General features: G+C 43.2%; 1 protein-coding gene across 1 annotated transcript; it reads right to left on the bottom strand.

Annotated features, from left to right (window-relative positions):
- Positions 1-645: 645 nt before the first annotated feature.
- Positions 646-11681, bottom strand: LOC135549798 (glycoprotein endo-alpha-1,2-mannosidase-like protein). The gene is made up of 4 exons (XM_064980105.1): positions 10387-11681; positions 10069-10178; positions 7406-7482; positions 646-3559 (listed from the first exon to the last, which is right to left on the bottom strand). The coding sequence occupies exons 1-4, from the start codon at positions 10892-10894 to the stop codon at positions 2923-2925; spliced, it is 1332 nt and encodes a 443-aa protein (XP_064836177.1). The 5' UTR covers positions 10895-11681; the 3' UTR covers positions 646-2922.
- Between the last annotated feature and the right edge of the window lie 619 nt (positions 11682-12300).

The following is a 12300-nucleotide window of genomic DNA, read 5'->3' on the forward strand; positions in this document are numbered from 1 at the left end:
GGTAGGAACATATCATCTGAACCATTGAGCTATAATGGTATGAACACATCATCTGAACCATTGAGCTATAATGGTATGAACACATCATCTGAACCATTGAGCTATAATGGTATGAACACATCATCTGAACCATTGAGCTATAATGGTATGAACACATCATCTGATCTGTCACCTGGCCCTAGAAAGATCAGTAATGATGAGGAGCGTTGGGGCCTGCCATCGCACGGGGCTGTGAAGCCTGACATTTATATAACCGCACAACACCAAAGCCTGGTTGGGTAGTTGGTGTTAACGGGTGATGTGCTTGGGTACTGTGTGAGTGTGGAGCAGGACAGCCAGTGTAGCGAACAGTGGAGGCAGGCTGCTGAGGGTAGGATGGCTCATAATAATATCCATTCCAGACATTAATAAGAGCCGTTCTCCCCTCAGCAGCCACCACTGGTAGCCCACAAGGTGTTGGTAGTCAGCAGATTCAGCACTGACCCCATGGTTTCTAATTGATAAAGTAGCTATTACAGTTCGGCCTGACAATGATAGAAGAGCGTAATACAGAACAGGCTCCTTCCCAAATGGTGGAACTGACCGTTGCTGATTTGGTTTAGTCGAACTCACCCTATTTCAAACACAAAGTATTCTCAGATAGGAAACAGACAATACATTTATTTTTCACCATTTCAAAGTAATACAGGAAAGAATAAGTCAGAAAGTCTCAAAGCTCACCCACACTACACAACCCCAATGGCTCTATCATCACAACAGAATTCACCCACACTACACAACCCCAATGGCCCTATCATCACAACAGAATTCACCCACACTACACAACCCCAATGGCTCTATCATCACAACAGAATTCACCCACACTACACAACCCCAATGGCTCTATCATCACAACAGAATTCACCCACACTACACAACCCCAATGGCTCTATCATCACAACAGAATTCACCCACACTACACAACCCCAATGGCGCTATCATCACAACAGAATTCACCCACACTACACAACCCCAATGGCCCTATCATCACAACAGAATTCACCCAAACTACACAACCCCAATGGCTCTATCATCACAACAGAATTCACCCACACTACACAACCCCAATGGCTCTATCATCACAACAGAATTCACCCACACTACACAACCCCAATGGCTCTATCATCACAACAGAATTCACCCACACTACACAACCCCAATGGCTCTATCACCACAACAGAATTCACCCACACTACACAACCCCAATGGCTCTATCATCACAACAGAATTCACCCACACTACACAACCCCAATGGCTCTATCACCACAACAGAATTCACCCACACTACACAACCCCAATGGCTCTATCATCACAACAGAATTCACCCACACTACACAACCCCAATGGCTCTATCACCACAACAGAATTCACCCACACTACACAACCCCAATGGCTCTATCATCACAACAGAATTCACCCACACTACATGATCCCAATGGCTCTATCATTACTGTGGCAATCATCATAAAAACTAATTTGAAAAGAATAGACTTAAGTCACTCAAAACACAGTTTCTTGCCACCTACATAAGTTGAGGTAACCAACCGATTAAACTTGGTTGTATATTCGGATGTTCAAAAAGAAACCAGGTATCGTGATGAAAAGTCCCCTGGAATGTTCATTTGAGAGAACAGAAGAGTTGATGAACACAGAGACAGGTTAAATCATGAGTGTAACCCTGAATCCCAAATCAACCATTAGTCCTCTCCCCCTAGACACTTTGGAAGATCTGAGAGGATTGGATAAGTGTAATAGGATTGTATGGGTGTAAGCAATATAGTGGAACCACCATCTTGCCCTCTGATTGCAACAATTCCACCTGGCTTAAGTCAATGGTGTGAGCAGAGTCTCAGTCCCATTTGTTCCAGTCAAAGGAATACACTCCCCTTTGTATTTATTTGGACAATGAAGCAATAAAAGAGACTCCAGTACATTATTTAAGCAATAAGGCATGAGGGGGTGTGGTATATGGTCAATATACCACAGCTAAGGGCTGTTCTTATGAACGACGCAACACAGTGTCTGGATACAACCCTTAGCCGTGGTATATTGGCCATATACCACAAACCCCAAGGTACTTTATTGCTATTATAAACTGGCTACCAACTTAATTAGAGCAGTAAAAATAAATGTTTTGTCATACATGTGGTATACAATCTGATATACCACGGCTGTCTACCAATCAGCATTCAGGGCTCAAACCACCCATTTTATAATGACCATTTAGTTCCTATTGGGAAAAACATAATCCGATAAACAACCAACGCAAACTGCAAATACATCCAACAAGTTTGTAGAATCATAAGCTTGATGTAGTCATTGTGTGCTAGGAATATGGAACCAAATGCTACACTTTTGACTACTTTAATACGCTATAAGTGAATTTGTCCAAATACTTGTGAAAAAATAAGGTATTCAAACGGTTTGACTAGATACATTAAGGTATTTCATTTCTAAACAGTAAAACATATGTATGAAAATACCCTCAAATAAAAGGTGACATTCTGTACTATCGCCTAATATGAACCATTTTATCTCAAATCCAAAATGCTGGAGAAAAGGGACAAATTTGAAAGTTTTAGCTTCACTGTCTAAATATCGACCCAGAATACCCAGCAGTGAGGCCACTCCTACCCTTTTCAAACTATCATGCTGACCCAAATCAAACTGTGCTGGCTGTGCTATTTTTCTTTCCACATTTTTCTTTTCAACATGGTTCCAGCAACTATAGAGGACTGTAACCACTAACCAGGCCCGCTCAATGCGGTTTGGTTCGGTCCGGCTCAGCTCAGTAGTGTGAAAAGCTCCTCATTTTTACTTGCTCCAGTCACACCCAAAAGGCATTATTCCCATCGAACCCAGTCCAGTCAGGAATCCTGTACACTACATGAGCCACTTGTCTTTCTCCTTGTTGAAGTGTTCGGCCCACTTCCTGGTGAGTTCCAGGTACAGATTTGACCGGTGGGGCTGATAGTCGAGATACAGCCGCGACACCGTCTTCCTAGGCACCGCCTTCTCAATCTGTGTCCCCTCATGCCACTCGTTGAATGACGTGATGGTCACAATCTCCGGCCGCACAGACAACGCCGCCTGCAGGCTAGTCTCGTAATAGCGTCCGTTGACCCTGTTCCTCGTATTGTGGTTGTTCCATGGCCTCACTGCGGTGTCGACGTATCCTGGCCCGGCGCTGGGCACAAACAGCAGGTTGTTACCATCACAGAAGGCCTTAACTGCCTTCCAGTTCTGGTGAGAGGAGCCGAAGGAGAAGCCGTTGGAGGCGAAGTATGTATACATGCCGTCGAAGCCACCGGCCAGGATTTCGTGTTTGTGGCGTTCCTCTACGACCAGGGCGAGGAAGACACCATCGTAGGGCGTGCCGCGGAGGGTGTGGGCGCCGGCGGGGTGGAGCAGGTCGGCCCAGGCTTCAGGCGAGGTCAGGTAGGAGTCGTAGACATAGAACAGAGGAAGGATCCGCCCTGTAGTCAACCTGAAGCGGTAGAAGGCGCCGTGGTTCCCGTACCTATGAGGTAAATATTTAGTTTAGTTTAGTTCATGTTGACATATGCAGCTAGAATCTGAATTGCAGTATACATGCAAATCACTTCTTTTTATAGAGAAGTGAACATGCAAGAAGATAAACTTATCATGAGCATAGATAGCCAATCCTCCAATGTGTAGCACCCACCACAGTCAGAGATTATTTAATTTAAATATATATATATGTATATATTACACACACACTACAGTTCATAAGTTTGGGGTCACTTAGAAATGTCCTTGTTTTTGAAAGAAAAAACATTTTTTTTGTCCATTAAAATAACATGAAATTGATCAGAAATACAGTGTAGACATTGTTAATGTTGTAAATGACTATTGTAGCTGGAAACAGCTGATTTTTAGTGGAATATCTACATAGGCGCACAGAGGCCCATTATCAGCAACCATCACTCTTGTGTTCCAATGGCACGTTGTGTTAGCTAATCCAGTTTATAATTTTAAAGGCTAATTGATCATTAGAAACCCTGTTTGCAATTATTTTAGCACAGCTGAAAACTGTTGGGCTGATTAAAGAAGAAATAAAAGTGGCCTTCTTAAGACTAGTTGATTATCTGGAGCATCAGCATTTGTGGGTTCGATTACAGGCTCGAAATGGCCAGAAACAAAAACTTTCTTCTGAAACTCGTCAGTCTATTCTTGTTCTGAGAAATGAAGGCTATTCCATGCGAGAAATTGCCAAGAAACTGAAGATCTCGTACAACGCTGAGTACTAATCCCTTCACAGAACAGCGCAAACTGGCTCTAACCAGAATAGAAAGAGGAGTGGGAGGCCCCGGTGCATAACTGAGCAAGAGGACAAGTACATTAGCTTGTCTAGTTTGAGAAACAGACGCCTCACAAGTTCTCAACTGGCAGCTACATTAAATAGTACCTGAAAAACACCAGTCTCAACATCAACAGTGAAGAGGCGACTCCAGGATGCTGGGCTTCTAGGCAGAGTTCCTTTGTCCAGTGTCTGTGTTCTTTTGCCAATGTTAATCTTTACTTTTTATTGGCCAGTCTGAGATATGGCTTTTTCTTTGCAGCTCTGCCTAGAAAGCCAGCATCCCGGAGTCGCCTCTTCACTGTTGACGTTGAGACTGGTGTTTTGCATTTCTTGTTAACAAACTATAGTTTTGGCAAGTTGGTTAGGACATCTTCTTTGTGGATGACACAAGTCATTTTTACAACAATTGTTTACAGAAAGATTATTTCACTTATCATTCACTGTATCACAATTCCAGTGGGTCAGAAGTTTACATACACTAAGTTGACTGTGCCTTTAAACAGCTTGTAAAAGTCCAGAAAATTATGTCATGGCTTTAGAAGCTTCTGATAGGCTAATTGACATCATTTGAGTCAATTGGAGGTGTACCTGTGGATGTATTTCAATTCCTACCTTCAAACTCAATGGCTCTTCGCTTGACATCATGGGAAAATCAAAAGAAATCAGACAAGACCTCAGAAAAAAATGGTCTGGTACATCCTTTGGAGCAATTTCCAAACGCCTGAAGGTACCACGTTCATCTGTACAAACAATAGTACGCAAGTATAAACACCGTGGGACCACGCAGCTGTCATACCCCTCAGGAAGGAGACGTGATCTGTCTATTAGAGATTAATGTACTTTGGTGCGAAAAGTGCAAATCAATCCCAGAACAACAGCAAAGGACTGTGTGAAGATGCTGGAGGAAACAGGTACAAAAGTATCTATATCCACAGTAAAACGAGTCCTATATTGACATAACCTGAAAGGCCGCTCAGCAAGGAAGAAGCCACTGCTCCAAACCCGCCATAAAAAAGCCAGACTACGGTTTGAAACTGCACATGGGGACAAAGATCTTACTTTTTGGAGAAATGTCCTCTGGTCTGATGAAACAAAAATAGAACTGTTTGGCCATAATGACCATCGTTATGTTTGGAGGAAAAAGGGGGAGGCTTGCAAGCCGAAGAACAGCATCCCAACCGTGAAGCATGGGGGTGGCATCATCATGTTGTGGGGGTGCTTTGCTGCAGGAGGGACTGGTGCACTTCACAAAATAGATGGCATCATGAGGCAGGATAATTATGTGGATATATTGAAGCAACATCTCAAGACATCAGTCAGGAAGTTAAAGCTTTGTTGCAAATGGGTCTTCCAAATGGACAATGGCCCCAAGCATACTTCCAAAATTGTGGCAAAATGGCTTAAGAACAACAAAGTCAAGGTATTGGAGTTGCCATCACAAAGCCCTAACCTCAATCACGCGCGAGCAAGGAGGCCTATAAACCTGACTCAGTTACACCAGCTCTGTCAGGAGGAATGGGACAAAATTCACCAAACTTATTGTGGGAAGCTTGTGGAAGGCCACCCAAAACGTTTGATCCAAGTTAAACAATTTAAAGGCAATGCTACCAAATATTAATTGAGTGTATGTAAACTTCTGACCCACTGGGAATATGATGAAAGAAATAAAAGCTGAAATAAATCATTTTCTCTACTATTAATCTGACATTTCACATTCTTAAAATAAAGTTGTGATCTTAACTGACCTAAGACAGTGAATTAAATGATTAAATGTCAGGAATTGTGAAAAACTGAGTTTAAATGTATTTGGCTAATCTGTATGTAGGCTTCTGACTTCAACTGTAGATATTCCATTAAAAATCAACATTAACAATGTCTACACTGTATTTCTGATCAATTTAATGTTATTATAATTGACAATTTTTTTTCTTTTATTTCAAAAACAAGGACATTTCTAAGTGACCCCAAACTTTTGAACCGTAGGATATATACACTTGTTACAAAGCAGCAGGTTCTGCCAACAGAAGCGTTCTCAATTGGGTGAAGTGTCAGATGTCTACAGAAAATGCTATTATGTGGAATAGTGCTATTATTTTCAAGAGCAAGTTTGGAGTGTGTGAACATTGTAGATGGAGAGATCAGATGATAGAAATGCATCCCCTCCCCCCTCCCTTCTCATTCTCTCTGTGGTTTCTTTTCAGGCAGATGGATAGCACAGTTGGTTGTACAGAAGTTGGCAGAAACATCTCGCTCTGGAAACAAGGTATACTAGGCTTGTCCTCAATCACAATCATCACTGTTCAGTAAGCTTGACAACGATACACTAACCCTACCGCCCAACCTCAGAGGGTGTCTCAATGTTTGGACAATGTTTAGGTGGATCACTATCATGCCTCATTAGATAAACAATCACATATTCGTTTTCTGCCCTCTACGTTTGTCCTCTACTATAGTTGTTGTTATGAATATGTTTGGCATGACAATGACCATTGGAGTTGGCAAGACGGCGCAAAGAGATGTGGGACCTGCAGGCTACTGCTGGTCTGTTCCATAGCCAAACTCTTTTCATACATTTTTCCACAGGTACAAATCTTTTAGTGGCACTATCAATTGTCTGAAGCCCTCAGATGAATACTCTAATAATGAAAGTGAAAGTAATCCAATCAGGACAAAGGTTACTTGCAGTTTCATTCTCTCTACCTCCTTCAGACCTGAAGAGGACTCAGATTTCTCCAGATCCCCAGACCTCCAATGACACTGGACATTAATATGGAAAGCAGAGCTCTGACCTTTGGCTTAAAGTAAGTGATAAGAAAATCTTAATCTGTATGAGTGTGATGTTGAGAGAGGAGAAAGAGAGGCAGAGAGAGTGAAAGGAAGAGAGGTGGGGAGAGCGAGAGAGAAGTGGGAGGAGAGAGAGACCGATAGGGGGAAGTGAGAGTGGAGATAGAAGTGGAGAAAGGAAAGGAAAGGAGCTTAGATGAGAAGTGGAGTGGCTGGCTAGAGGACGCAGATGTACAGAACAGTGGAAAATCAACCTACTTGTCAATTATGTATTTGATGTTATCATGCATGCTGAGGTCGGTCCGACCCTTGTATGGCTGGATGTGGAACGCCACCTGTGTGAACAGAGTAGGGATATGGATCATTATAAACCCTTAATAAAGAGGACAATACTCTCTGCAATACACATTTTCAAGGTCTTTTAAGCATTATTATACCACTTGAATGTAAACACGGTTCTGAGCACCATCTGTGAGTTTGACTGTTCAAATCACTGGCATAGTAAAATAATCCTAAGGTACATGAACATATGGAAATATTCAACAACTCTTAGAGGACAATGTAAATGGATTTCAGAAATGCTTCATTATTGTTAAAACCAATGTGCATCATCATGTATCCTCCAACTAGCTTATCCATCCTTAAATAGATAACCTTTTCCTGAGGCTCAGAGAATCAATATGTGGGTACTCAAATTTCATGCATCCCAGTGTCCATCCAGAATGACAGTTATTTTGGGGACCAGGCGAACAGTGTGTGTCAGAGGCCTCTGGGCTGGGATCAGCCAATCAGAGATCATCTTTAAATAAATCTTCCTTTTCTGACTCTGGGGCCCCATAGGGATTGTTCCAGGTAACATCAGCAATCAAACAGAATGATGTGTGTGTGTGTGCGTGTGCGTGCACATGTGTGCGAGCAAGAGAGCGTGCCCCAGGAGCTAACTTTAGAGAGAGGAGCAGGATGTGGACTGAGTTTTAGTTTCTTGAAAATTGAAAGAGACTGCAGCGAGGAAGAGGAGGAGGATGAGGAAGAACGGACCACTGAAGCAGACACTCCTAGCTCCCAGCAATCATATCCATTATCCGAACTCAGGACCTCACCCTCTCTTTGATCTCAAGTGATCCTCCATCCTCTTTTAAGAAAAGAGAAGGGATTTTGGAGTTGTATTCCTTCCAGTGTCGCGGCAGTGAACTTTATCTGCTGGAGATAATAATCAGGATACTGCTCTCTACTTTAAGGCAATAATACTCTCTACTTTAAAGTATTACCTAAGGCCTTTTTCTCTCTGTGACTGTGTCTTTGCTGCAACTGAGAGATAATACCTGCCAACCCTTCAATGAGCCATACCGGGGCCTTACAGCATACAGCATATGGCATACATATAAGGTCTATACATCAAACATCAAACCAGGATGAAATCGTTTGAGGTTTAAAAACCATTTTTTTTAAGGGAGACCTGGATCTGATCCAGATTTCACACACCACACCTTGAAGGATCAACAGGGAGTCTCTCAGCATTTAGATGGATGTGATTGCTGTGACACAGATGGCTGTGTATGATCCAAATGACATGAATATGACTGGCAGCTGCCCTCTCTCACCCCAGGATTAGACGAGCCTGATCCCAGATCTCTTTGTGCTGTATAGCCAACACCTACTGTCATTGTTGAGACAGCACAAACATATATGGGACCAGTCTTAAACTGCCTGACAACTAGGATGTTTACCTCAGCTGCTGTATAGCAAAAGGTCTACTTCACCTCACCGTCAACTGTTGATAGAACAGTCGAGCCATGAATGACGGAGCATGGCGGGCTAGATAGAAAGGAAAGAACACCCACTCCCTCTCACTGGCTCTCTTTCTTTTAAGAGGCTGCAAGGTCTTCATAAACAGTTTCCATGGCAACACTGTGTTTGACACAGCAGCGACCAAGCTGGGCTGTCAGTTTGTGTCGTGGCTGGTTTTGAAATCAGAGGCAGAGTGGCAAGGTGAGCTGATGTGCTGTTCAACGAGGCTCTTTCCTCAGTTGTATAAACTGTGTGTGTGTGTGTGTGTGTGAGTGAGGGAGTGAGTGTGCCCGCGCAAGACCCTCTCATGCCATGCACACAGGCCTCAGGCTGCATGGTCAGCCCCAGTTATGCCAATGCTGTTCGTGTGAGTGTGTCCTTGTGTGGGTGCGTGCATGAATGTACAGCGCATCTATACTGGCTTCAATAAACTGAAAGTCAAGCAGTATAAGAGGGGCTTGAACCGTGTCCCCTGAGTCACTCTTCCAAGTCAAATGGAAACTGTCTTCCCTCGGTTTAAAAATCCTGATTATTTTTTTTGTCTGCCTTCAGAGGACCTTGTGAAGCACCCAAAGACTTGTGAGGTTGTTGAAGAAATGTGTTTTCTCTGTCTACATCAATAATATACAAGATGGAGGAAGAAAGTGGGCTACAACAGATGGTTTTGTACATAGAAAATACATTCCAAAATCCCACACTTCACCCTCTAAAAATGAAATGCATTGCGTCTGTCTTCGAGAGAACACAGTGAAGTCATGACGTACACTGTGGCTGCTCACTTAGTTTTGGTAACATGAATATTTCTATGTTTTTATCTAAGCTCAAAGGCCATGACTGATACTCACTTAGACTACTACAACAAAGGTTGGAGTTAACATAGTCTCTTGTGACAGACTGTTACACAATCTGAGTGAACAACATAAACCTGGAAGCACCTACCAACCAATCATCACTGCCAGCCAGCCAGCCAGGGTTGGGGTGAATTCCATTTCAATTCAGTCCAATCCGGAAGTCAACTGAAATTCCAACTGACTGAATTGGAATGGAATCGGCCCCAACCATGCAGCCAGACCTTTATGAATTCAGTAAAGCACCAGAAATTGTAAAAACATACCGGTTCTCTCACCAGTTACCTTGATGCTGTGTCTGTGGGCAGCGTCCATGACAGCAGGCACCAGGTCTTCACATGGCTCACCATGGTTGTCTGCAATGCCAGGTGGATACCAGGACAGAACCAGTACACCTGAGGCGGAAACAGTTAGTGATGTCTCTGGTATAAATATTGACATAAGGATAGAACAACCCTTCATAAAATTGGTGCAGATGAATGGAGGAGTTTAAGTGAAGCTACTTTAATACTTCAATATTTTAGAGGTACAGTATCATGTTCAGGACACCTTTTGGTGGTAATATTTAAGTTTGGGGGGGTTAGTGGTGCCAAAATCCCTCACCTGCTGCAGCCGCTTCAATTTGCGACATATGTGACTCCAGCACGGAGGGGTCTCTAGAACTGTATGGTCCTAGCTCCGGGAAGAAACTCGACGCAATGTCCTCTGGAGGAGTATGTCTTCCTTTGGCGTGGCTGGGGGCGATCTTAGGGTCCCAGTGCGGCACTAGAACATGGTCCCAGTGAATATATTTACCGTCCATCTGTGGGGTGCCATACCACAGGTAATAGAATATTTGTACGTCGTAGAATATACTGTATTCACGGTCGGATTTTGTGAAGACGACTTTGGTGTCGCTGGCTAGATGGGACTGACCAGGGGAAACTACCACGTCGTTTGAGACTGGCCGTCGATGGTCGCCTCCTCTTTCCCTCACAAACTCTCCCATCCCCGGGGCCAGGTCTGAGAAGCCATCGCTGGGTTTCAATGTTCTGAGGCCCATCATGGTCCCGAAGATGAAGAGAGTGAATAAGAAAAGTGCAATGAAAGCTTTCTTGCGCAGCCGTGTCATTTTGGTCGCTGTCCGAGGTGCTGAAAGTAGCCTATAGACCGCTATGTGCTTTCGTTGAAACTATATCATAAGTAGATCTATGTCAGTCTTTTTCATCAACATGTAGCTAATAGTCTTCAAGTATACACACTTAGCAAGAAAAAAATGTGGGAAAGAATGTGGGAAAAGCCACTCAATCTCTGCAGTGGCTTGTGCGTTTCGTGGCTTGTGCGATTTTCGACTCGAACGCACAGAATCGAATACATGTCCCTTCAAACATCTAAGCTATAGCCTCTCAAACCATCATTTTTCCTGATAATGTGTTTTTAACCGAATCTCTCCTTTCTCCCTGGATATCCACGAAGAGCAGATATGTCTCTAACGGTTACAGTTTAGCTTCTCATAATGACTGACTGTCATTACCATTTCAGGACATCGTCAGGTTAGGGTTGTTATGCTTCCCGACCAACGAGAGCTCAAGAGATGGAGACAAAAAAAGCATGTCGCTCTGTTCATATTTCAAAAGACAATCTCTGGAGCTTTTTTCAAACTATGCCTCCTGCACACTCCCAACTGTTCTTCTCGACTGTTAATTCATCACATAGTTCGTAGAACAGTTACCTTTGTCTTCTGCAATTGCTCTCGCTCGCCTGCTAACGCTACCCCTTGTTTATCCCGTCTCTTGTCTCCCTTGATTATGCATTTAAACCTGCTTTTCCGGGAACAACCCGTTAGAATCCATCACATCTCCAGAACCGTAGACTTGGTCGACGTTCGGTTTTAGGCAGACGGTTTTTAAATGGATCGTTTTCTCACGAAACTCAGCAGGAGGAAGAGGGGGAGGGGTGACTGAGCACCAGGCTGCGGGGGTGAGCAGGGTGGGTGGGATTAACCCTGGTTTTATTGTCTATGGATTAACCCCGCGCACTGTTCTGAGAGGAAAAAAGAACGCGCGTGGAACAAATGGGTAGCCTATTCTTGCTTTTGCCTTTGTTTGCTCTATATATGGTTACTTTAACTCAGTATCTATGGGTAGAAAGAAGTAGGATACGTTGCATTCTCTTGCTATCCTCCTATTTGAAAATCCGTTCTCTCACGGATCATTTGGCTGTTCACACTAGGCTATGTTGGCTTTATGTTACAATTGACGTCTATTTATTGCACAAAAGAGATTAAACTTGTATGATTTTGGCTATATGAAATAGCCTATGGCTACAGGCTGTGGAACACAGTTTGTCAGTTTATGGTAGTGGAGAGTGAAAGCAATGACAAAGATAAAATAACAGAGGGCTAAGGGCTTTTGTGTGGCACCTTGAGCACTTTTATGATTTATTTTATTCCATACCAATAAAGATAGAAGCAAACAACTCAGAATCGTACATCTTTGAAATACTTTGCCTTGATTATTATTGCATTTCACACGGGAT

Source organism: Oncorhynchus masou, chromosome 12, assembly GCF_036934945.1.
Source record: "Oncorhynchus masou masou isolate Uvic2021 chromosome 12, UVic_Omas_1.1, whole genome shotgun sequence".
Lineage (NCBI taxonomy): Eukaryota > Metazoa > Chordata > Actinopteri > Salmoniformes > Salmonidae > Oncorhynchus > Oncorhynchus masou.